The 27,657-nt window shown below is 43.7% G+C and overlaps 2 protein-coding genes across 6 annotated transcripts in view; both read right to left on the bottom strand.

Moving 5' to 3' along the window:
- LOC137436035 (uncharacterized) overlaps nt 1-27,657 on the bottom strand; it is a 90,221-nt gene that overhangs the window by 61,510 nt on the left and 1,054 nt on the right. For all 5 annotated transcript variants that reach the window (XM_078785783.1, XM_078785784.1, XM_078785770.1 and 2 more), the window contains exon 4: nt 25,087-25,227. In XM_078785783.1, coding sequence (XP_078641909.1) covers nt 25,087-25,227 — 141 coding nt within the window. The remainder of the gene's footprint in view (nt 1-25,086; nt 25,228-27,657) is intronic.
- LOC144894058 (uncharacterized) lies at nt 22,893-24,812 on the bottom strand. Its single transcript, XM_078785787.1, has one exon. It carries the CDS (start codon nt 24,737-24,739, stop codon nt 23,705-23,707), a length of 1,035 nt encoding a protein of 344 aa, XP_078641913.1. The 5' UTR covers nt 24,740-24,812; the 3' UTR covers nt 22,893-23,704.

Genomic DNA, 27,657 nt, shown 5'->3' with positions numbered 1-27,657 from the left:
TTCCTCCAAGATCCTCTCCAACAATGTTCTCATCATTTGCACCTGAGCTGGTGCACCAGATTCTAATTTTAGGTGTTTGAAGTGGTGATAAATGCAGGGGTGTACTTACTTTTTCCACATGCAAAATTTGCATTTATGTTTATTTAAATTATATAATGGACTACAAAATGCAAATGTTTCATGATATTTGTTATATTATATCACCTTTATCTGTCAATATTGTTGAAATGAAGATCAAATAGCTGTATGTTGAAATATGTTGAAAAAGTCAAAACCTTAGATGGGGTGTACTTACTTTTTCACGTGACTGTATAATCTACGACAGAATACAGGACTTCAGGGGAAAGTTTAAACATTTTTAAATTGAGCAGTGAAAACTATCTGGGGAAATGGAAAATGGAAATGGGGTTGAAACACGTGATCGAAGAACGAACGAACAAATAAGAACAACGAATAAACAAATAAGAACAACGAATAAGAACAGAGAAGGATTATTTTTTTTTTGAGTTGAGATTTTAAACAAGGAAGTATGGGGTGAAAGACTGGGACAAAAACAACGAACGAAAGTAATTTCAGTACAATCGACGGACCGCTGAGAGAAAAACAAAGCCTCAAGGTCGGACACGGTAGCCTACAAGGCCTCAAAAGACACGACACGAATTAACCGACGATTTTGTATGCAGGTATGAAAAATGAACACCGAGAATCTTCCTCAGGACACACTATAGGTACACACACCGAAAGATAAATACAGTTTCGACAAAAACACAATTGTGAAAAATTACTCAACTTCGAAAGCGTGAGCGCATGGACAGCTTCGAAAAGACGTGACCTTGCCGACAAAGATCTCGCGAGATCTCCCATGACTGTTTGATGACATAAATAAACTTTTCACAATCTTTTTGTCAAAGTTATTTCCTCGAAAAGTGATAGACTTTACTCTGGGCAAGCTTAAAATGATAAATTTCTCATTAGCAAGAACAGGAAGAATGGCAATGGTTATGAATATGATTGAATGCATGAATGAATGAATTAATGAATGAATGCATGAATGTCATGACAACTGAATTCATGTTAGTTTAGCTAGGACTTTAACTAAACTTACTTTTATGTCCCCAACTTCAGTCCATGCATGCAAGAAATCTAATTTATCTATAATAGCACGCCTGGAGGTAGATTGGTAAAAATAAAAATAAAAAAAAATACTTTTTAGAGGCCATTTTTCCCCGCAAAGCAGGGGTTGGCCTTTTTCGGGAACCGTGGTTGTTGTTGTTTTTCGGTCCCCTTTTTGAAGCAATGTTTTACGGCCGGATGCCCTTCCTGACGCCAACCCTTTTTGCCGCCTTTAACGACAAACAGGGAATTACCAGTGAACTGGTACTCAATTAGCCGACCTCGGAAGGATGACAGGCTGAGTCAACCCCCCTGGCGTTAATTCAGCGATCGACCGGGATTCGAACCCAGGATCCTAGGATCCTAAGCCGGCACCCTAGCCGCGAGCCCAACACCAGGGTTGGAGGTAGATTGGTAGACATAACAAAATATTATAGGTCTAGCCCTAGACCAAATATAAGGCTATTATTACATGATTAAGCCCTTACACTCTCACACTTGTGCCAAATGTACCACAGAAGGAAAGCCTCCAGTGGAAGGAGAGGGAGGGCATCGTGTTGGCATAATTGTGAGGTTTGGGTGACGTTTTTCAACAGCATGAAAATCTAGAGGGAAAAAATAAACTGGGATAGGGCCTAGGCCCGAGCTAGGCCTGATGATACTAGTACTAGTAAGTAGTGATAGTACTACTACGATGACATATATGTTTTTAGGGCCAAGATTGATACGTAGGCCTTGGAACCGAGACTACACTACCGACAGCTTATTAAGCAAAGTGTCTAAACTTTGATGCCTTCAATTGAGACTAGACAACTAAAACTCGATAGGCCTAGGCCTACTAGGCATGAAGTGAAGTTTAATTGAAGGAGATTAAGCCTTAGGCCTAGATCAGATATTGTATTTACAAATATTGTATGTCTAAAATGATGCAATAAATATTTATGTATTGGGCCTCACTATTTTTTTTTTTAACCTATTTTTAAAAAATATTTACAATTTTATTGTTTGCTGCCGAAAAGTGATGGTGAGGACATGCACTCTTTGTATTCCTTATGGTAAATATCATTTGTCGTTATATTTGCAGATTCCCCCTTGAAGATGCAATTCCATTGCAGAAGTGGAAGACCAACATTAGTCGAAGTAGCTTCACACCAACTGTCAACCACAGAGTCTTCAGTGAGCATGTCTTGAAGGATGATTATGTACGACGTAGGTTTAGTCTTGTTGTTGGGAATATCCTAATCTCTCTATTCCTTCATTAACCCCATACGGTACTAACTTACAAATTGATGTACACATTTTGGTAGGCCTACAATAAGAAAGCTCCTATTGTTTTGTTTTCGTGATCCTCAAATTTCACCTAAGCTGTAATTGCACCACCCTCCTTAATTAGGGGAATGCACCAAATTATTAATGTTGATCACTTGGCAATCAGGTATCTATTGTTGCATAGTCTGTTAGTGTTATTGCTTTTGCTGCTGTTGCAGTTGAAAATATTGTTATGTAGTTGAAAATATTGTTATGTAGTTGAAAATATTGTAAAACATGATTGCAAAAAGGAGCAATACCGGTGTAACGTTTTTTTTTCAGAATCTTTTTTTTTACTACAAATCAATGGAAAACTACATCAAATCAACAATCTACAAAAAAGTGAAAAACACTTTAGTAGGACCAACGCTCGAGAAAGGCAAATCCCTTGAAGAGGCACATGAAAAAATTGCAAAAAAAACAACAAACAAATGAGAAAAGGCCTAAACGTTACGTCCCAGATACAAGCATGAAAGGACGCAGACAAAAAACAAAAACACACACACAAACACACCTCCATCTGCACCCATCACACACTGGAGAAACCCTGAAAAAAAATTAACAGGACATAGTTTACTTTGATAACAGCTGTCAAATCACTTTAAGACTATTATAAAACAAACACACAAAATAAGCACTAAAATCAAGCCATATATAGATAAATTAAATTACAGAACTGATAATGTCATATTTCGTTTTTTCTATCCAGGTATTCATCCCAGAGATGACACGGAAGCCAGCAAACATCAACTGAACAAAAATGCTGTACCAACTGTGTTCCCATCTTACCCAGTGCTCAAACAAAAGGAGATGCCCAAAAGGAGGAGCCACCTAAAAAGGGGCCTCTGTCCACACCATCTACAACTCAAGCCTCACAACCAAAGGAGAGAAAACCAGACACGCCACTTCCTGACCATAGCTATTGTACATCTCCAGATGCAGTGGCAGAGAAATTGAAGGACACAAGCACAAAGCTGACCAAGACTCGCAAAAAACTGAAAGTTCTGAAACAGAAAGTAAAGAGGAGGGATGCTACTATCTCTAAACTGCTAGAGACTGTTACAGACAAGGATCTTCTTAGTCAGGGACAGCTTGATCTTTTGAAACTGAACTTTGATGAGAAAACTTTTCTCCTTATCGACAACGAATTGAAAGCTCTAGAGACAGATGAACATGGGATTCAGAAGAATTCAAGAAGTTTGCAGTAACATTACACTTCTACAGTGCTCAAGCATATGAATTCATTAGAGAATACTTACATCGTCAACATCCAGCTACTATTCGGAAATGGAGTTCGAGCATTAACTGCCAGTCAGGGTTTCTAACAGAGGTCATTGAGCACTTGACAAAGATGGTACAAAACAAGCCTTTATGAAGCACTGTACACTCATGATTGATGCAATGGCAGTGAAGGAGGTAGTGTTTGACCCAAAGACTGGTAGCTATTCAGGATTTGTTGACTGTGGAAACCTACAACCCTCATGTGGAGATTCTCTTGCTGCAAAAGCACTTGTGTTCATGGCTGTGGGGCCAACATATAACTGGAAATTTCCTGTTGCATATTTCCTGGCAGACCACTTATCTGGTGATATCCAAGCTGAGATTATCAAGCAGTTAATTACTGTTTTGACAGATGCTGGGATGACAGTTCATGGGGTAGTTTGTGATGGATCATATGCCAATCAGACCACTGCAGCAAGATTGGGGTGTTCCCTGACACCTGGTGCTGTAATATCATATTTCCCCCATCCATGAAATCAGGACCAAAAGGTGTATTTCATATTTGATGCCCATCACATGATCTAACTGCTCAGGAATTGCTTTGCAACCATGGGAACAGTATACCATGATGAAAACCCCATTTCATGGAAATACATAGAGAAACTGCTGAAAATCCAAGAGACTGACAATCTCAACTTGGCAAATCAACTGAAATCCAAACACGTCCAATGGCAGCGACATAAAATGAATGTGAAACTAGCCGTTCAAGTTTTGAGTTTGTCAGTTGCCGATGCTATAGATTTTCTAAGGAAAGACTTACACCACCCAGATTTTTCTGGCAGAGGAAACGACAAATTTATACGCATGGTTGACGAGCTCTTCGATTTGATGAACTCGAGAATTGCAGCTGCAAAAGGGTATAAACAACCCATTAGTCCTTGAGCCAACCGGCCATATTTTGAAGTGAATGCTCCGGCGGGGGGAGTAATTCTCATTATGATTTTCCATTAGACCAATGTCTCAAGTGTCAGAAAAGGTGTGATGGACATCTGAGAACGGTAGCTTAGTGCCCGGATGGACGCCATCTTTGAAACCACCCAGCTCGAAAATGCCCATTTGGTGGAGTACATTGTTGCACGTGTATCTGGACTTCTATACTAGCTATCGATGTGCGGTTGACGACTAAATATACGTCCGATGTGTACCGTCTAAATAAAAAATAATATGAAGCATTTTGTTTTAGATTAATTATTATAAAAATCAATTATCGAAAAAAAATCATATATTTTTCAATATTTTATTATTAGACTTGTACTTTTTTTAGTGAAACAACACTGGTATGATTTTCCAAATTATGCATTGTGCTACACCGTTTATCTGTCTATAAAAATAACTCAAAAACTAAAACATATCATCCACCACGAGTTTACACAAAAAATATATGAAAAGGCATGCACTTTCCACAAACCGAAACTATGTCAGTTGGAATTTCCCGCCGATAATCAACCCACAGAACCCAGTGCCGAAAGTGACGTCAGTCTATTCTATATCTATATCCTATATTCTATATCTCAGTCTGAGATTTGTTGCGGTGACCTGATTAATTTCTGAGGGGGGGGGGGGGGTGGGTGGCTTAAGAACTAAAAGTGAACATGTTAGATGGCGCCACATACAACTCTATTATAGAGTTGTATTGTGGCGCCATCTAACATGTTCACTGACTTGGATGAGTATGTCTATGTAAGCTGGCGAGCTTTTCGGATATCGGAGTAATCTAACGTCAGTCTTTTTGTTCTTTCAGCTGAGATGGCCGGTGTCGAGGCGAAACGGGCGAAGATTGAACCTGAGTCCGGAACGTGCATCCTGTGCAGCAAGAAGTCGCCACTCTCTGAACTAAGCAAGGCAGCGGGCAACAGTTCTTGGAAGACATTGTGTGACGCAGCCGCAGTTAGAAACTTTTATCCAATTCTAAAGCTAGTCCAAGAAGGCGCAGTTGAACTTCCTAATATTCCAATATTATACCATAGGGCTTGTAGATCAGACTTCACTCACAAAAACCACCTAGCTACTTTGACCAATGCAGCTAGAAGTTCTTCAGTTGATACTGGCGATGCGGTGCGACGGCGATCATCACGGGAAGAGACAGGATCAACTTCAACGGTCTACGATGATAAATGCATTTTTTGCCAGCGTGCTTCAAAATTCATAAAAGGCAGTCGTACCCGTGAAACAGTTGTCTTGGCTGTTGAACTTCGAGCAGATAAGACAATAAGAGATGCTGCGACAGCTCGCAATGATGAGAGAGTTTTGGCATTGACTACACGAGATATGGTTGCAGCTGAGGCTCACTACCACTTCTCCTGCTATAGAAACTACACACGGCCCCAAAAACCTCAAGTAGAAACTGACATTGAAGATAATATCGAGAAAAAAGAAATGATACGATGTATATTCAATTTCATTCGCACTGACTTGTTCTTGAACCCGAGGATTGTTCCAATAGTTGATGTTGCAACAGATATCCTGTCTTCAGATACATTTTCAGTTGATGTTCGTGACTCCATCAAGAAGAATCTGCAGCGCACATTACAAAGAGAGTTTGGAGAATCGCTCATCTTCTTCAATGTGAAACACCGTGTATACTTGATGCCCGATAATCTGACAAAGCGAGAGATTGCTGCAGAGTGCGTAAACCTGAAAGCAGAAGTGAAAGCATTTGAACGAACGGACGGTGAAAGTAACATTGTGCGTGCAGCTACTTCACTGCGACACCAGATCAAAGATGCTCATTACAATGAACGTTGGACGCCTCAGCCAGCAGAACTCACTTCAGATTACGTGAAGATACCAGATTCTCTTCGTGTATTTCTGCATACTTTGATTTGCGGGAGTGGGGGTAGCTCTGCGCGTGCCGACACACTGGTATGGTCGATGGCTCAAGATATCATCAATGCTGTACACCGGGGTACCATCAGAACATCGAAGCATGTCCTACTTCCGTGGGTCATGAAAACGCTCACCGGTCATACAGAGGTCATCAGAATATTGAATCGACTCGGGCACGGATGTTCGTACACAGTTCTGGAAGAAATCGAGACAGCGCTATGCATAGACAAATTAGCAAGTGTGGAGAAAGATACAGTACCACTTCCGTCACATGTGCACCCTTCGGTCCCGACTGTATTAGCATTCGATAACATCGACAGGCTAGAGGAATCGCTGAGTGGTGGCGGAACATCGCATCGCGTCAACGGTATCATCGTCCAACCGAAGTCGCAGTCGTGTTTGCCGCCCCAACCTCCATCGGCAGTATCCAAAGCAGATAAGAAGCGATCTATCCCGTCATCCAGCGATTTAGTTCCAATATACAGCGGTGGGAAACGAGAGGGCCCACCTGCAATCAAGCCTGCAGATCTTTCTGACACTCTTGCAGGCGCAACATCCCTTGCGCAGCGCCGAAATCACGTATGGATTATGACTCGCATGCTGGAACCATGCAACCAGACAATCAGTTCGTGGACTGGTTTCAACATCATGACTAGAGATCGTGTTCAGGTGACGGAAGATGTAGTTGGCTACCTGCCGACTATAAACGCGCCTGCCACAGATATGGCAACAGTGCAAGAAATCCTGAGAGAAGCTCTGAACATCATGTCATCACTTCAGCTTGAGCGTATACCGGTGGTGCTAGACCAGGCACTATTTGCTAAGGCGACCGAAATAGCATGGAAAGATGTCGATCGATATGGAAGAATCGTGCTCATGATGGGGAACTTCCATACCATCTGTAACTTCATGTCGAGCATTGGGAAAATGTTTGGAGATGCAGGCCTTCGGGATGTAGCTGTTGAGTCAGGAGTAATCGCTGAAGGTTCCATCAACAGGGTTCTGGAAGGCAAGCAATACAACCGTGCTGTGCGACTCCACAAGTTGATGTACGTACGGGTCTGGAGTTTGCAGTGCATTGCCAGGGCTTCATGCATGGAGCGGGTGTGACACTGTGAGTGCTCTGGCTAGCCAAGGAAAGATAAAGGCTTTGAAGCTTGTGCAAGCGAATGAGCTGTATCTTCAAGCATTCACAGATCTGGGATCTTCGTGGAATGTACCAACAGACGTCTTCAATAGCATTCAGGCCTTCACGTGTCAGCTGTACGCCAAGAACACGAAGATCGTCGGTGTTAATTCGCTCCGTTATCACATGTTCTGTGCAAAGAAGGGCCAGATCGAATCTGGACAATTGCCGCCTTGTGAAGACTCCTTGATGCAGCATACGCTTAGGGCCAACTATCAGGCGGCTATCTGGCGACGCAGCCTTGAAAACCTACCAGACGTCCCAACACCATCAGCAGGACATGGTTGGGAACTCGATGATGGCGGTTCGCTCACAATCCGATGGATGGCGGGTCTACCAGCTCCAGATGTCGTCTTGAATCTCATCTCATGCACATGCAGAAGGACGTGTCGACCGTCAGATTGCTCCTGCATACTGAATGGGTTGAAGTGCACTGTTGTGTGTAAGCTGCAGGGATGCTCCAACATGGTGCAGGATGATGCTATCGTGGCTCAGGATGCCAATGACTCTGATGGCGACTCTGATGATTAACTTTGTGTGCACTGTATATTGTATAGCATATGTTGTTCTCTATTATAATGCAGGCCAAATTGCCTGAAAATCTTTATAGACAGATAAACGGTTTAGCAAAATGTATAATTTGGAAGATCATACCGGTGTTATTTGACTAAAACATGACATGTTCAATGATACCTCCGCTTGCTTATTAGGAATATACATCGTATGGTGTTAAAATCAGCTCCATACGTCTTTCCAAACTCTAGTAATGAATAATTAATATAATTGGCGGCCATTTTGAAATCCAAGATGGCCACCAAAGTGCAGATTTCCTATGTAACAATTTCCGCCTGCTTATTAGATATCGTATGGTGTTAAAATCCTCTCCGTACGACATTCCTAACTTGCGTTATCGTCAGAATAGATAATGCCAGCGGCGGCCTAAGTCATTTTATGCCTCTTTACATTTATTTGTTGTAAACTCGTGGTGGATGATATGTTTTAGTTTTTGAGTTATTTTTATAGACAGATAAACGGTGTAGCACAATGCATAATTTGGAAAATCATACCAGTCGGCAGTTAGCAAGTGTGGAGAAAGATACAGTACCACTTCCGTCACATGTGCACCCTTCGGTCCCGACTATTAGCATTCGATAACATCGACAGGCTAGAGGAATCGCTGAGTGGTGGCGAGGTGACAGGTGACACCGTCACAATTTCGGTCTTCGAGGCCGGCCGATAGGCACGAGGTTCTCCTGACCACGTGGCCCTTGACTTGGTTTGTCCGCACAATGTGGGCGCTTTCAGGATGAACTTTAGCCGGGGAGCGTTTGGGTGCGTGGCGCCTTTGGACGCCCCGGTCTGATACTGCCGCCCACGCGCAGAACACCTTGTGAGTGCACGTGGGTCCCGGCGGTCCCACTGGCCTAGCGCTACCATGTTTAGACAGCGAAATCCGTCCCCGGGCACCGGCAAGCCAGGCACGGTAGGACACCCGCGGAGCCCCGGCGGACCAGGGGCGCGCGAGCCTACGCGTTAGCGTGCTACGGCAGAATCAGCGGCTTCGGCCACGGCCGAGCCGATACTCGGCCCGGTCGCCCGGAAATGAACTGGTTCGACGTCCGCGCTAGAGAGGTCGCGGGCGACTGAGATGTATTTACAAATTCGTTAATTAATTTGAGACGTCCGATTTCTAGTGTTTGGAAATTTGGAAGAGCTTGACCCTAGCCTTTCCCTTGCGAGGGCAAGGAGGAACTTAACGCTTGACACTTAAGCTTAGTTTGAAGTACACCCTGCCAGCGCCCACGGCGGGACGGCAGGGCAACCAGAAGGGACGAGGTTCTCCTGACCACGTGGCCCTCGATCTGGGAAGTCACTAAAAAATTTCACTAAAAAAAGTACAAGTCTAATAATAAAATATTGAAAAATATATGATTTTTTTTCGATAATTGATTTTTATAATAATTAATCTAAAACAAAATGCTTCATATTATTTTTTATTTAGACGGTACACATCGGACGTATATTTAGTTGTCAACCGCACATCGATAGCTAGTATAGAAGTCCAGATACACGTGCAACAATGTACCCCACCAAATGGGCATTTTCGAGCTGGGTGGTTTCAAAGATGGCGTCCATCCGGGCACTAAGCTACCGTTCTCAGATGTCCATCACACCTTTTCTGACACTTGAGACATTGGTCTAATGGAAAATCATAATGAGAATTACTCCCCCCGCCGGAGCATTACCTTTGGTCTGGCTCAAGGACTACATGAACCTGTACAACTTTGAAAGTAGGAAGAAATGTCTGGTTGATGTCAAGAAGTACTTGGAGGATTTGAAAGATGGTACAGGACAACCACTGTGCATGGGAAGGAGGAAGACAGCCTGGATTGGCTTTCTGGTCACCATCGACTCGGTCTTGGCTATATTTGAGCACCTCCTGAAAGGCATGGAGCCTTTCAAGTATGTCCTCACCTTTAAGATGTCGCAGGACCACCTTGAAACATTTTTTCGTTGAGCACGTAGACATGGAGGTTGGAACAATAATCCCAACTGTATGCAATTTAAATGGGTGCTGAGATCAAAATTACTGAAGAACTCTATCATGCCATCAAAAAAAGCCAACGTCACCATAGAAGAACCACTTAATGATGTGTTTCACTCGACATCTGCAGCAGTACACCATACTAATACTAAAATGCGAAAGTTTGCTGAACTCCTCTCACATCCATCCGAGTTTCACGCCCACGTACTACATTATATGGCAGGTTATGTAACACGCAGCATCATCCAAGATTGCAAGTGCACACACTGTTGTATAGCCCTTCACAATAACTCTTCAGCTGAGGCTCCTGCCATACTATTCATCACATGACCCCATATATCCATCCCAATTGACAACCAGGAAGGACAGAGGTGGCTTAGTTAAACCGCGTGAAGATGTGTTCCACATTGTAAAAACAACAGACAAAATTCTAAGGTACAGTATACATGTTTCAGTAGGGATGCACCAAAAGATTTCACGGGGGCTGGGTGTTTTTTTGAAGAAAAAAATTGTCACACACCAAATGGATTTTAAAACAATTTCGTCCTCCAAGGCAACAGAAAAAAATTGTTTTCAGACTCTGTTATGTGTATAATATGGTGAATAATAAAATAGTCGCCCAAGGCGAAAAAAAGACGAAAAAAAGTTGCTGTTGTTATTGCTCCTAACATGAATTGAATAGAGTGATCCTTGGAAAGAGGAAATTATATTGGGGAGGCAAAAGTCAGTCAGTTAGCGGTCAAATTCAGTCATTCATTTTCAACGTGTATATTGAATATTTGTATTTGAGCATTTATTGTACATGATTTGATGTATTTTAATGAAATTTGCACTCAATGATGACCTGTACATGTACAGCAACATTATAATAATAATAATAATTCATTTATTTTGTATAGCGCTTTTCCAGAAGCCCAAAGGCGCTTTGACAGAGTGGAAAACATAATGCATAACAATACATGAAAACAACAATTGCAAAAAGACAAGAATCAAGAAAACAAACAGCAGCGATATACGGCATATATATAAGACAAGAATCAAAAAGACAAGACAAGAATCAATAGGGAAATATTTAAAGCAAAAGGAGGGAGAAGGAGAAGAGATAGTCAGGGGTTAAATGCTGTGGGTTGAATGTTGAATGCAGCGTTGAACAGGTGGGTCTTTAGTGATGTTTTGAATGTGGTGAGTGAGGAGGAGTCTCTGATGGTGTGAGGTAGTGAGTTCCAGAGGGTGGGAGCAGCGATGGAGAAGGCCCTGTCCCCCCAGGATCTGAATTTGGTCCGGATGGAGGGGGTCAGGAGGTTGGTACCAGCAGAGCGGAGGTTGCGGGTGGGAGTGTGTCTGGAGAGGAGGTCAGCCAGGTAGGATGGGGCCAGGTTATGGAGGGCTTTGTATGTCAAGAGGAGGATTTTGTACTGGATTCTCTGGGGGATGGGGAGCCAGTGAAGCTTGTAAAGGACGGGGGTGATGTGGTCACGGGTCCGGGAATGAGTGAGTAGACGGGCAGCGGAGTTCTGAATGTATTGGAGTTTATTGGTGATTTTTGAGGGTGAACCATAGAGGAGGCTATTGCAGTAGTCCAGACGGGAGGTGATGAAGGCGTGGATGAGGGTTTCTGCAGCCGTGGAGGAGAGGGATGAGCGGAGACGGGCAATGTTTTTCAGGTGAAAGAAGGCTGACTTTGTGATCTGTTTAGTGTATTTGTCGAAGGAAAGGGTTTGGTCAAAGATGACATGTTATGCTTTGGTCAAACATTGCATACATGTTATGCTTTGGTTCACCTACAAAGCGTCTCTACCTGTGCGCTACACGTTTCTTGTTGACCGCTTTTGTTTGCACGCGTAAATATTATGATGCAATTCCATGGACAGTGCGCACACATTATAGCTGCTCAACCTAAAACATGCAATGACGTCAGACAGGTTACCGATCTTGGAAGTGAACCAATGCATAGTGAAAGTGAGGTCGAGGTCAAAAGTCATAGGTTTTCTAGTGTTACTGATGTGCTGTGCAGTACGTCCATGCTGCCTTTTCGGTTTACAATTTTTTTTTAAAGTTTATTTATCTTTCAATTTTAGGAAAACATTGTGTACTACTGAAGGTGGACCCATGAGGACATCCTCCAATCTGTTGAAGTCAGTTCAGTTCGAAGTCCTGAATACCGTGCATGGTTCTGTCTTCTCAGATCTGAATGAACACTGCGTTGACCAATACTTGATGGAAGAAGATGATCATGTCACTCAGCTTATAAAGAAAATCGGCTCCTTATTCATTCGGACTTTTCTTCATCATCATGGCAGACTGTACACAGAACGTTTTGTTAATGAAAATAAGCCATCAAGGAGACACCAACTGACAAAAACTATTTTGTTTTTAGGACAATAAATTACATCACTGTTGTGATGCTCTCCTGGGTACGGTACATGTTGAAGTGCCTGAAAATTGTGTATCAGCAGAATGTGGCTGTGGATTTTACTAGATGCCTATTGCCTATGACGGATGTATTGCGACAATAAATGGAACTGAGGAACATTTGGAAATATGCAGGAACTTGAATCATGTGAATTGAATAGGCCTACACTCATGACACTGAATTCCTCAGGCTACACTAGTTACAGCATGACGGCAATCTCACGACGGACTTTTCACACTTACTCAAGTTCACAATTGAGGGATCATTATGCTGTACTTTGTTGGATTACTTATTTTTTTTTTTTATTTTTTTTTTTTTTTGTTGTATACAAGATCGAGGCTCGTGAAAGAGCGAACATTAATCACACAAAAAGACAAACAGACACATAAAACAAATAACATCGGGAGCAGTAGACAAGATGGAGAGAGAGGGGGAAGGACACAAACACAACATTTGAGAGCAGGGACCGAGAGACATGGAGACATCGACAGATCTGTGGGAGGGAGAGGGCTTTGGGGGGGAGGCATGTGAAGGGGGGGGGGGGGGGGATGGGAGAGGTATAAACATATGGACACTGCCAGGATTTCCAGGAAAGAAGTTGGAATTTCAAACAAGGTGGATCTGGGGTGAATTAGTGGGGGTAGAAAAGATCAAGGTTATGGATGGGGGAAGATAAGAGATGGTGGTGAACAGCTGTTTTAAAGACCTGGAGGGAGGAGAGGGATTGAAGGGAGTGTGGGAGTTTGTTCCACAGGTGGGAGAAAAGAGGAATGAAAGAGTGAAGGTGAGCAGAGAGCCGAGATTTCGGCAGTTTAACCATCAGAGGGTTGCTGGCAGATCTTGTGCGACCTGTAGGAATATTTGGGGGACAGAGCACAGAGAGAGCTGGGGGAGCAAGGCCGGAGAGGAGTCGGTAGAAGACAGAAAGACCACCTACCTGCCTGCGGTGAGTGAGTGAAAGGCCCTCAGAGATAGCTTCATCGCGGGAGATTCCAATGATTTTGAAAGCTTTGGATTCAACAGCGTGAAGCCGAGCCAGGTGTGAGGCAGGAGCACCAGCCCATAGGGGAGAACAGTATTCCATTGAGCTGCTGATGAAAGCCTTGTATGTGGTGAGGAGCTCAGGTGTGCCGAGGAAGGACTTCACACGACGGAGGATGCCCAGTCGGCGACTGGCTTTGGAGGCCAGCTTGGAAATGTGGTTTTCCCAAGAAAGATCATGGCAGATAGTGAGACCCAAAAGCTTGAGCGACAGAACTTCTTGGAGAGGATTGTTGAGAAAGTAGATGTAGTAAGGGAAACATATGAAAATCTGTTAACTAAATTGTTACCAAAAAATTTCTTCACCAATATGTTTGTAAAGGTGTGTAATAACATGTGTTAAAATGTTGAAGGTCAACTCCCGTGGGAAACCCAGAAAAAAAGCTGTTGAATTCGGGTACCAAAAAATTATTTTCGAGATTTTTTTTTTTTTTATCGGCCCTTAAGTAACTTATGAGGGGTCAAATAAGGGTTTTTCATGATTCTGAGTTGATTGTTAACATTTATATTTCACCACAGACACTCCTTTGTGGAAAAATAATTTCTAAATATATCTCATTTTCTACTTTGCAGGACATGGAGTCTAGCAATATGGATGAAGACGTTACTCCACCTGTGCTCAATTGCTTCATCTGTGCACACTCGGATACACCAGCTGGAAGGCTCATACAGGCAACTCCAAAGGGATACTCAACTTTATTGAAACAAGCAGAAACTGTCGAAAATGTTACTGTTGTGGAACGTATGAAGGAGGCTCAAAAGGAAGGAAAACTGAGGTACCACCAGAAGTGTAAAAATGATCTGTACAACAACTTTGTTGCAACCACCAAGAAGTCAGCTCAAGCATCAAAGGCAGAGAAAGAGTCATCAAAGTTGAAGAGAAGACGCACTACTTGTGAGTTCAGTTCATCAACTGGCTGCAGTTCAAGAAGATCACAGTCAGTTGACCTCCTGTATAAGGATGTATGCATTCTTTGCAACCAACCAGCCCAGCTCTACAAAAATAATCCAGCACAAGCTAGAAAGAAATACAGAGTGCCAGATAATTTGACTGCAGAAGCTTGCGCTTGCTGAAGACAGCACGGAGTCGCGGGGATGACTGGGGCACTGAAGTCACTGGACGCCTGGAAGGGATCAACGACTTGGTAGCAGAAGAAACACTGTACCATTTGCGATGCAAACTTATGTTTGAGAGAGGTGACAGTTTGTCCAAGACTGATGAGGAAGGAAAAAGGAAGAGAGGACAGAGGAGTATTGATGAGGAGCGAGAGGCAGTTTTTATTGAATTCTGCGAATGGTTAGACTCAGAATTAGAGCATGGGGTAATGAACATGGACCAAGTCCATGAAAAGCTGCAGGAGTTTGATCAGTCACTGGAGAAGAGCCTTTCTTATTCAAAGCATTGGCTAAAGATAAAACTTCTAGAGAAATACGAAGACACCTTGTATTTCACAACACAGGAAAGAAGGGCAGATGTACTCTGTCTCAAAGATGGCACCGACAATATTCTGCGAGCGCATCATGCTAATCTTGACCATGGAGATGAGAAGACTCAGATCATAAAGACGGCACTCAAGTTCATATCCAATGATATTGCCTTGATTGATTTAGGTCCAAAGTCATACCCCACCACACACAGTATGACTGACATCGATAGTCAGCTGACACTTGTTCCTGCAAGCCTTCAGATGTTCTTGAGACCGATTGTCAAGACAGACGAAAGAGTTGCCGTTTGGGGGCAGAATTTTATTAAGGCCTGTCGACCTCGGTCTGGAGTATTGCCACACCAAATGGGGCTTGCCATACAACTTGATCATAGATTTGGGTCAAAATGGATGCTCAACAAGTTCCACCGGCTGGGATACACTGAGTCTTACACGGAGACACAAAACTACAAATACTGCTTCCTTAATAGTAGGAGTGGAGATGATGTTCCAGATACTTCTGGCACTCTTGACACCATTGTGGAGGAAACCGATGAACAGATCAATGATGAGGTTGCGGTTGATGCTGCGCTTGAGGATCAATCAGTGATGACAGCCAAAGTGCCAGCCAGTGAAAGTGAATTGTCAAGTAATGATCAGGTGGTCTTTATGGAGGTTGGGGAAACAAACAATGCAGTCACTCAGTTTGTTGGAGACAATACAGATTTAAACATTGTCTCTATTCACGGAAACACTCCCTTTCACTCAATGGGTTGGATCGAAGTCACCTCTCCGGCACCACCTTTGCCAGATCCACAGACAACAGCAGCTTTCACCCGGGTGAAGTTGAAGGCACTCGACAAAGCTAAGATCCTGAGAGGAACTGAAGTAAAGATTATTCCATTTACGAACAGGAAACAGATAGGAACGAACGCGATCATGTTTCTCCCCCTCGCTGAACTTTCCTCCTCCCTGGCTCATGATCAGCCACTCCTCACTCCAGGTGACACACTCTGGGCAGCGGGGTGGGTGATCAAAGCCAACGATCCTGAGTTCCCACACTCCAACTGGAATGGCTGGATGAAGAGAATCCATGCTAATGATGCAAAGCAGAGCACACAGATCGAGTTCCTCCCAGTTATTGAAGGAGACCCTAATGACCTCAACACCATCTTTACCACTCTGAAAGAGTGCATACGGCGCGCTGGGGTCGCTATAGTGACCTTTGATCTTCCGATTTGGCTGAAGGCTGTGAATATAATAAAGCAGGCAAATCTACCCGTCATTCCAAGGTTGGGTGGTTTTCACCTGCTGAAGTCTTATCTTGGATCAATGGGTAACATCATGGAAGATTCTGGACTACTAGATGTGATCCAGTTGATCTATCCTGGAAGCTATTGCAGTTCACGAGCTGTAATTGTCATGGAGATTGCAGCAACCGGCGATGCAGCTGCAAGAAGAATGGGGTCACGTGCATCTCGGCCTGTGGAGTCTGTAATGGCATTACATGCAGAAACTGCAGTCATGATGTTTTGAGTCTGAAGAAGACATAGACAATGACTGTTGAAACTTCTGACATTGTGAATGAGAAATAACTCTTGAGTATTATATATGTATGTGAAATAAAAGCTACTTTGTGTGTAAATGTAAAAGTGAAAATATACATGTTAACAATCAACTCAGAATCATGAAAAACCCTTATTTGACCCCTCATAAGTTACTTAAGGGCCGATTAAAAAAAATAAAAATTCTCGAAAATAATTTTTCGGTACCCGAATTCAACAGCTTTTTTACTGGGTTTCCCACGGGAGTTGACCTTCAACATTTTAACACATGTTATTACACACCTTTACAAACATATTGGTGAAGAAATTTTTTGGTAACAATTTAGTTAACAGATTTGTGAAATATCTCATAAAATTCCCTTACTAATGGGAGGGTTGTCCAGTCGATCTTTTCGGAGAGACATAGTAAGAGAGTGAGATTTGTCAGGATTGAAAGACATGTTCCACTTGTTTGACCAGTCTGTGATTTTGTTCAGGTCTTCAGAGAGTGAGGAGGCTGCAGACTGCCGATCTGAGGGAAGAGGAATGGAGCGGCAGAGAGTGGAGTCATCAGCAAAGAGATAGAGAGGATTTTCCAGAGAGTCGGAGAGATCATTGATAAAGACCAGAAAAAGCACAGGGCCCAGCACACTTCCTTGGGGAACTTCAGCCTGAACAGGAAGGGGAGATGAGAGAAATCCATTCAGGGCCACACGTTGACTACGACCAGAGAGGAAGTCCGCAAGCCATGCATGGAGATTTCCATGGATACCATAGGAGGAGAGTTTGGTGAGCAGAGCTGGGTGCCAGACCGTATCAAAGGCCCGTGATATGTCAAGGGAGACAGCTCTGATTTCCTGTTTGGCATTGAGGACCTCCATCCATTGTTGAGACAGCAGAAGCAGCATGTCCAGAGTAGAGTGACCTGGTCTGAAACCAAATTGATGATCAGAGATCAAGCCATTGGAGAAGAGGAAAGATTTCATATCCGAAGCAATGATGGATTCCATGACTTTGCTGATAATTGGGAGCAGGGTGATTGGTCTGTAGTTGCAAGGATCTGTTTTTGCACCTTTTTTGTGTAAAGCGGTCATGTTAGCTGATTTCCAGGATGCTGGCAGATGACCTTGAGCAAAAGATAGGGTGAAAAGAACAGAGAGAGGGTGAGATAGAGCGGCAGAGCAGGATTTTAGGACCCGTGGGCTGATGCCGTCTGGTCCAGTTGCAGAATCAGAGTCGAGGTTTGACAAAAACTCCTCCACCTTGTCAGGAGAGAAGGACACAGAGTCCAGGAGCAGTTGGGTTCGACTGGGAAAGGTGGGAACAGAGAGAGATGGGTTTGGGACTAAGGATTTTGAGGCGAACACAGAGTTGAGGCATTCGGCTTTGTCACGTGCGATGTCAACTGTGTGGCCATTTGAGGTAAGGGAGGGGATGGAGGGGGAACAAACACCAGAAACGGATTTGACCAGACGCCACCAGGATTTGGAGGAAGGAGACAGGTTTGAGAGTTCATTCTTGAGTGAGGAGAGATAGTGCTTCCTGGCACTCCTGAGGGTATACACACACTTGTTCCGAGCTTGGTGGAGGAACTGAGATTGCCTTCAGTTGGATTAGCCTTCCAAGAGGCAAAGGCAAGTTGTTTCAGGGCAACTGCCTCACCACAAGATTCAGTGTACCATGGACGGGAGGAAGGGTAAGACAATTGAAGGCGAGATGGGATAAATCTGTGCATGAGAGAGATCAGTTTGCTTTGGAAGAATTCCCAGGAAGAATTGATGTCAGAGGCAGTGGAGATGGGAGACCAATCCAGATGATTGATGGCTCCTTGAAGACCGTCCCAGTCGGCCTGAGTGAAATGCCAGACTCGTCGACGCTGAGGAGGCTCTCTGAGAATGGCCAGAGAGATGTCCACTTTGACAAGCACATGACCAGAAGAACCGATTGGAGCAGAAGAAGAGCAGCAGACATTAGCAGGGAAGTTTGGCATAACCAGGTCTAGAAGAGAAGATACTCCATTGGCTGAGATCCGGGTCGGGAAATTGACAGATTGTGTCAATCCCAGTGAGTCACAGAAGTCCTTTGCTGAGGTGCCATGACTGGTGAGAGAGGAACCCACACCCAACCAGGTGGCATGATGACAGTTGAAGTCACCACATATGAGGAAGAGAGAGTTGGGATGAGTGGATAGAAGTTGGTCCATGTTGTCAGACAGTGAAATGTAGATGGAGTCATCACTGTTTGGGGGACGGTACAGAACACATATGAACAAAAGGTGGGAGCGGAGAGGAAGCCGTAACCAGAGGTACTCCTGCGGGTGAGGAGGAAAGAGGGCAGTGCAAGGAGAGTGAGGAAGAGAGTTTTTGACAAAGATAGCCACCCCACCACCAGGCCGAGGCTCAGGTCTATCATACCGGAGGAGGGAGTAACCAGGAAGAGATATTAAGGAATCAGAGACATCTTGAAGGAGGAAAGTCTCTGTTAAGCAGATCAAGTCTGGATTGTCAGAAGCAACCTGTATGGAGAGATCAGTCAGGTTTGAGCGAAGGCCCCGGATGTTTGAGGTCCATACCGTTAATGAAGAGAGAGGGGGAGCATCGGGTACAGGACAGGGGAGGGGAGGAGTAGGGTAAGATGAAGGATGAGAGGGGGAGGTAGGGAGAGCAGTTGATACTGTGTCAGATGTTGCAGAAGAGTTCCAAGAAAGGGAAGGATGAAGAGGATGAAAGGTTTGATGGCGAAGGATTGGAGGGGAGGGGCAGATTGGAGGGGAGGGGCAGAAGATTGGAGGGGAGGGGCAAGGGGGGAGATCAGGAGTGGAGGGGCAAGGGGGGGATTAGGAGGGGAGGGGCAAAGGGGGAGTTTAGGAGGGGAAGGGCAAGGGGGGAGTTCAGGAGTGGAGGGGCAAGGGGGGAGTTTAAGAGTGGAGGGGCAAGGGGGGGGATTAGGAGGGGAGGGGCAAAGGGGGAGTTTAGGAGGGGAAGGGCAAGGGGGGAGATCAGGAGTGGAGGGGCAAGGGGGGGGATTAGGAGGGGAGGGGCAAAGGGGGAGTTTAGGAGGGGAAGGGCAAGGGGGGAGATCAGGAGTGGAGGGGCAAGGGGGGGGGATTATGAGGGGAGGGGCAAAGGGGGAGTTTAGGAGGGGAAGGGCAAGGGGGGAGTTCAGGAGTGGAGGGGCAAGGGGGGAGTTTAAGAGTGGAGTGGCAAGGGGGTAGTTTAGGAGTGTAGGTGCAAGGGGGGGGATTTGGATGGGAGGGGCAAGAGGGGAGTTTAGAAAGTGGATGATTAATGAAAGACGAACATTGATAACAAATTGGGTTTGTTGTGATTTTCAAGTTAGCAATCCGATTCAGAACGATGGAATGAATGTGAATTTAGACCATGTTGTGAGGGAGACGTATAAGATATTGAATTTCTTTTTTTTGAAGTGGAATGAGTTGGAGAGGAAATTGAGAAAAGCCTTTTAAATAGGAAGAAAAACAGCGTGTTGTAATATACCACTGAATAAAACACAGAAGGGGAAAGGTTAAACATATTTAAATAATATTTAAACAGAACTGTGAACAATCTTATATGCACAAAAATACCAACGGGGGGAGAGCCGAGAGGGACCACCACGAGTCACGTGAACAGGGCAAACGGTGGATGGCAAGGAGATAATGGGGGCGGGGCGAACAGCACACCTGGACAGAAAATACAGGATGAGACAACAGTACACGTGGAGAAAATAAAATAAATGTTTTTGTTTTTTTTGTTTTTTTTTGGGGGGGGGGGGGGGATTTAGAACGTTAGACAGAGTATTATGTTCGGGGTAGAAGGGAAAAAACCAAGAGCCAAGCAAAACACGCTTAAGTTAACAAAACACCGACGGGGGTACAACTACAAGGCCACACACGAGGAGCAGAACACGATTAATTAATTACGAGTTACAGGAAATTCAAACCAAAACTAACTATAATCAAACAATATCGCATGGACGATAAAATAACGAGTTGAAATTTGACAATCTATCTGGGGAAATGGGGGAGAAACACGTGGTCGAAGAACGAACGAACGAATAAGAATGAATAAACGAATGAGCACAGAGAAGGTAATGTCTTTTTTTTTTGTTTTTTTGAGTTGAGATTTACATAAGGAAGTAGGCTTTGGGGTGGAAAGACTGCGAAAACAGAGAACGAAAGTTATTGGATCACAAACGACAGACCGCTGAGAGAAAAACAAAACCTCAAGGTTGTACAGTATACACTGTACAAGGCCTCAAGACGATACGAATTAACACGATTTTCGATACAGGTATGAAAGATTTGCACCGAAAATCTTTGTCGGGACAATATACGTACATACACCATAAAATAAATACAGTTTTAACGAAAATACAAAATGGGAACAATTACTTAACTTCGATTTCGATGGAGAGCGTGTGGAGCTGCGAAAAAACGAACCCTCGCCAGCAAGACCGGAAACGGAAGTCCAGACCGGAAGACCGGAAACGGAAGTCCAGAGTGTCTTCATTAGACATTTGAACCAGTCTTTGAACGGATTTTGTTTCCATTTTAGAATGTTTGTTGTCGTGTTACCCTGGATTGTTGCATGGAATAGACTGTATTAGCTTACGAAGTTAAAGCTTAACTCACTGCATTATAACTGTGTATATCGCCGAAACAAATGACTTCTGTTCAAAGCTGTACATCGACATTCAGCCCTAAAGTGTCAATTTCAGGTAAGAAAATACACTCTTTTATCAAATGCATTTGTAGGAAATACTTTTTTCTTATTTATTTCCATAATTTGGCTAAGATAAAGCTAGGTACGGTTTCGTTCACGAGTGACAGTTTTACGTATTGTGTACATTCAAACTCGTACGCCAATGCATGTACATCCGGGTTATCCGAGCAATTTTTGCCCTCTTTGGTAATGGCGGACGTGCCCTCATGTGCACACACGATCGTAACGTTAGCGGTATAGGAACTGCGCACTCTTGTTTATTTATAGAACTCTGTGTGATAACGACATAACCATATACGTTTGCTCTATTATAATAAGACTAGTGTGACTCGGCGTGCTCCGCGCGCCTCACCACACGTCGTTTTGGAGGTGTAGGCATCTTTGACCATTTCGGTGTCTTTTGGGTCTTCATGGTGTTTTGGGTCTTCAAGGCCATTTGGGTCTTTGAGGTGTTTTGTTTCCTCTGGGTCTTTAAGAGTCTTTGAGGTGTTTTGTTTCCTCTGGGTCTTTAAGAGTCTTTGAGGTGTTTTGTTTCCTCTGGGTCTTTAAGAGTCTTTGGGGTGTTTTGGTTATTAGGGGTATTTTGGGGTGTTTTGGGTCTTCGGGGCGTTTTGGGTCTTCGGGGCGTTTTGGGTCTTCGGGGCGTTTTGGGTCTTCGGGGCGTTTTGGGTCTTCGGGGCGTTTTGGGTCTTCGGGGCGTTTTGGGTCTTCGGGGCGTTTTGGGTCTTCGGGGCGTTTTGGGTCTTCGGGGCGTTTTCGGTCTTCGGGGCGTTTTCGGTCTTCGGGGCGTTTTGGGTCTTCGGGGCGTTTTGGGTCTTCGGGGCGTTTTGGGTCTTCGGGGCGTTTTGGGTCTTCGGGGCGTTTTGGGTCTTCGGGGCGTTTTGGGTCTTCGGGGCGTTTTGGGTCTTCGGGGCGTTTTGGGTCTTCGGGGCGTTTTGGGTCTTCGGGGCGTTTTGGGTCTTCGGGGCGTTTTGGGTCTTCGGGGCGTTTTGGGTCTTCGGGGCGTTTTGGGTCTTCGGGGCGTTTTGGGTCTTCGGGGCGTTTTGGGTCTTCGGGGCGTTTTGGGTCTTCGGGGCGTTTTGGGTCTTCGGGGTGTTTTGGATCTTTGGGGCGTTTTGGGTCTTCGGGGTGTTTTGGGTCTTCGGGGTCTTTTGGGTTTTTGGGTATTCAGGGTCTTTTTGAGCCTCAGGGCCTTGAAGGGTATTTTTGGTCTTTGGGGGTCTTGGTGGTCTGAAGGGTCTTGGGGGAATTAAAGGGTCGTCAAAGGTCTGAGGGGTCTCAGCAGTCTTAACGCAATAAAGAGGGTTAATTAAGAAGCAGACGAATTTTTTTTAAAGAAGAAGAAGACGTGTCGTCGCATATAAACACAGCGACAAACATAGCAACATAACGACACAACCACATACGTTTACTCTATTATAATAAGATATGGAGAACAAAATAAATAAATTTTACATTTTTTAAAAGCTGTCATTTTCTTTAAACTTGAGCAGATGGGATTAGAATTTTCTTGTTGTCTTTTGGCAGCAATTTGTAGTCATTGTTGTGGACAATCTGGTGAGAGCCAGCCATATGGCTTTCATCAAGGGGTGTGGGGTGCTGGCTGGTTGTCAGAGGTTCCAGATGGTATTCTGAGTTGTGCTGCATATACCCAAAGGGCTGTACGTTTTCAAGACTGCTTTCTCCTTACTCGTTCACTGAATACCCTGCCTACTGCTGAGGATCGCTTACAAAGAGGGCACGTTCAACCCAGTATGAGTAATGCCATGTGAATTTATCAAATCTTTATCAGAAAAACTTTTCCCAGTCAGAGCACTTTTTATGCGAGCACTGCAGCGTGGGTTGCACTATGGAAGTTCAAACTACGTTTAGCAATAAAATCCTTGTCACAAATAAATCATTTGTGAGGATGCTCTTGTTGGTTGTTATCTCCATATGCGGGTTTTAGGAGGCGGGAGGAAGTTCTCCCAGAACTCAAAATCTCTCCTTTTTCGGTAAAGGATCATTATTCATGAACCAGTTTGTGAAACTTCATTCTCATAGTTTTGTTCCAAGGGCTCGTTTTAGAATTCTCACTGAACCTCTGACACCCTCCACCTGCAGTTTGTTTGTCGTGACATTCCCGCGAATGGTTTTTAAGTACTCAGTTAGGGTTTTCTTGATCATCCGGATTCCCTGTTGCTCCGACTATCACTGGTACAATTTCAGGCTTCTTCAATTTCGAAATCCACTTCACATCATTTTTCATATCCTGGTATTTCAGATTTCAGCTCTCTTGTATGGATCTTCATATGTGATTTCAACTGTCTTTTTGAGAGAAACCTTTATCACGTATCGAGCATTTGTGAGGACGCTCTCCTGTATGGATCCTCATATGTGATTTCAAACTGCCTGTATGAGAGAAACCTTTATCACATATCGAGCATTTGTAAGGTTGCTCTCCTGTATGGATCCTCATATGTGATTTCAAATTGCCTTTTTCAGAGAAACCTTTATCACATATCGAGCATTTGTAAGGTTGCTCTCCTGTATGGATCCTCATATGTGATTTCAAACTGCCTTTATGAGAGAAACCTTTATCACATATCGAGCATTTGTAAGGTTGCTCTCCTGTATGGATCCTCATATGTGATTTCAAACTGCCTTTTTGAGAGAAACCTTTATCACAAATCGAGCATTTGTAAGGTTGCTCTCCAGTATGGATCCTCATATGTGATTTCAAACTGCCTGTATGAGAGAAACCTTTATCACAAATCGAGCATTTGTAAGGTTGCTCTCCAGTATGGATCCTCATATGTGATTTCAAACTGCCTGTATGAGAGAAACCTTTATCACAAATCGAGCATTTGTAAGGTTGCTCTCCTGTATGGATCCTCATATGTGATTTCAAACTGCCTTTTTGAGAGAAACCTTTATCACAAATCGAGCATTTGTAAGGTTGCTCTCCAGTATGGATCCTCATATGTGATTTCAAACTGCCTTTTTGAGAGAAACCTTTATCACATATCGAGCATTTGTAAGGTTGCTCTCCTGTATGGATCCTCATATGTAATTTCAAACTGCTGCTATGAGAGAAATCTTTATCACATATCGAGCATTTGTGAGGACGCTCTCCTGTATGGATCCTCATATGTAATTTCAAGACGCCTTTTTCAGAGAAACCTTGATCACATATCAAGCATTTCTGTGGACGCTCTCCTGTGTGGATCTTCATATGCCTTTTCAAACTGTTGTTACAAGAGAAATCTTTATCACATACAGAGCACTTGTGGGGGCGTATTCCAGTGTGTATCGTCATGTGTATTTTGATGTTACTCGTTGAAGCAAAATCCATTCTGCACACATTACACTTATAACGTATTCGCCTTTCTTGACCCTTATTGTGTTTGTTTAATTTAATATTAATATTGGTGTTGCGAGGCCTGGACATGCACTTGTATTTTATGGAAAGCGAATCTTGATTTCGAGATTGTTTCTTCAAAAAAGGCTTCTTCCTCACTGCCAAGCTGCGACTGGACCTTATTTGTCCCATATTTCTTCTGGTTTGTTCTACAGAAACAAAGAACACATTTTCTTTTCTTTTTGTCAAAATCAAAATGCAAAATATTTAACACTTCTCCAAAAATTATATATTTTCCCAACACAAAATATTGTATGTTAATTTTTTACGTTTCCACTCACCAGTTGCAAAACAGGAAGCACTTCCATTTGTCATGTGAATACCATCTGATCCTTCCTTCGCAGAAGCACATTTTGAATCTTCTGTGACAGATAAATCGTTGTTGTGTTGTCTGCCTTCCACATTTACCAAATAGACATCACCTGTGTACAAGTCAGCGTCAGTCTTTTGCAGGGAAATGAGATTGAGAACCATCTTGGGAGTTCATAGAACATGTTACTTCATGGAATGTATACTTCAATTTTAATGTAATAATGAAGTTAAAGATTGGTTAGCAGAAAAATTCCGGATATTAAACGCGATTGAAGCAGTCTTCTACACCACCCTATTTAACATGTTCAAGTACTGCTGAACTGGAGGTTCGTGGAACTAACAAGAAGGCCATTTGTGTTCAACAGAGATAAAGTATTTGATTCAATTTAAATAAAATAAAGATTGAAAAAAATTAATCAAAATTTTTTCTGGAATTTACTGGTGTTAAAAATTTCTCAAAGTTTCCTTTCACAAAGCTCAGATGAAGAGTGTGTCTACCCTCAGGAGAGCCAGGAAATAATATCTCTACTCTGAACTCTACTCTGAAGACTGAACTCTCAAACCGGTCTCCCTTCTCCAAGTCCTGGAGGCATCTGGTAAAATCTGTTTCTGCTGTTTGTTCCCCTTCCATGCCCTCCCTTACCTCATACGGCCACACACCTGACATTGCACGTGGAAAGGCTAAATGCCTCAACTCCATGTTTGCCTCAAAATGTTGTGTCCCAAACCCATCGCTCTCTGTACCCACCTTAACCAGTCATACACAGCTGCTCCAGGACTCTGTGTCCTTCCCTCCCGACAAGATGTAGTTTCTGTCAAATCTCGACTCTGATTCCGCAACTGGACCAGACAGCATCAGCCCACGTGTCCCCAAATCCTGCTCTGCCGTGCTGTCACACTCTCTCTCTGTTCTCTTCACCCTCTCTTTTGCTCAAGGTCATCTGCCATATGCTTGGAAATCAGCCAACTTTGCCGCTTTTCATAAAAAAGGTGCAAAAACAGATCCCTGCAACTACAGACCAATGAGCCTACTCCCTATAATCAAGCAAGGTCATGGAATCAATCATCACTTCTGATATAATTAATAAAGCCTTCCTGGTCTCCAAAGGCTTGATCTGTGATCACCATTTTGGATTAAGACCAAGCCACTCCAATTTGGACATGCTGCTTCAGCTGTCTCAACATGGATGGAGGCCTCCATGCTAAACAGGATTTCAGAGCAGTCTCCCTTGACATATGTCGTGCCTTCGATACGTTCGGTCACCCTGTCCTGCTCACCAAACACTCGTCTTATGGTATCCAAGGAAATCTCCATGCTTGGCTTGCCGACTCCCTCTCCGGTCGTAGTCAACGTGTGGCCCTGAATGGAATTCTCTCATCTCCCCTTCTTGTGAAGGCTTGAGTTCCTCAAGGCAGTGTTCTGGGCCCTGTGCTTTTTCTGGTATTCATTAATGAGCTATGCGACTCTCTGGGAAAATCCTCTCTATCTTTTTGTTGATGACACCACCGTCTGCTGCTCCTTATCTCAACGCTGAGATCGACAGGCAGCAACCTCTTCACTCTCTGCAGACGGGATAAAATCACAAACTGGTCAAAAAAAGTGGAATATGTCATTCAATCCTGAAAATCTCACACCCTCACTATTTCTCTTTGTAAAGACCATCTGGAAAACCCGCTGTCACTCAAGCTTTTGGGTCGCACTATCTGCCATGATCTTTCCTGGGAAAACCACATTTCCAAGCTGGCCTCCAAAGTCAGTCGCCAACTGGGCATCCTCCGTTGTGTAAAGTTCTTTCTTGGCACGACTGAGCTTCTAACCCCAAACAAGGCTTTCATCCACAGCTTGATGGAGTACTGCTCTCCTCTCTGGGCTGGTGCTCCTGCCTCACACCTCGCTCAGCTTCATGCTGTAGAAACCAAAGATTTAAGAATCATTGGTATCTCCCTCGATGAAGCCGATTCTGAGGGCCTTTCACTCTCTCTGCAGGCAGGTTGGTAGTCTTTCTGTGTTCTACTGATTCCTCTCTGGCCGAGCTCCTAAAAAAAAAATAGTTGGTGGTTGAATTCAGTAAGCCGATATGAAAATCTTGTTCAAATTTGAAATCAATCGGATGAAAACTGAGGATTTTGGAGATTCAAAAAAGTGGTTGACCTTTGGCCTATGTTGAACTTTTGGCCTATGCTGATCTCAAAAATAGTTGGTGGTTGAATTGAGTTAGCTGATATGTAAAGCCCATTCAAATTTCAAGTCAATCGTATTAAAATTGAGGACTTTAGAAATTAGAAAAAAAAGTGGTTGCCCTTTGGGCTATGTTGACCTTTTGACCTATGCTGATCTCAAAAATTGTTGGTGGTTGAATTCAATTCGCCAATATGAAAATCGCTTTCAAATTCCAAGTCAATCGGATGAAAGTTGAGGATTTTAGAAATTTGAAATTGTTGACCTTTGGCCTGTGCCGATCTCAAAAATAGTTCGTGGTTGTATTCAGTTAGCCGACATATAAATCCTCTTCAAATTTCAAGTCAATCGGATGAAAGTT

Source organism: Myxine glutinosa, chromosome 1 (assembly GCF_964187855.1).
Source record: "Myxine glutinosa chromosome 1, kmMyxGlut1.1, whole genome shotgun sequence".
NCBI lineage: Eukaryota > Metazoa > Chordata > Myxini > Myxiniformes > Myxinidae > Myxine > Myxine glutinosa.
This window is presented reverse-complemented; position numbering and strand designations above follow the sequence as displayed.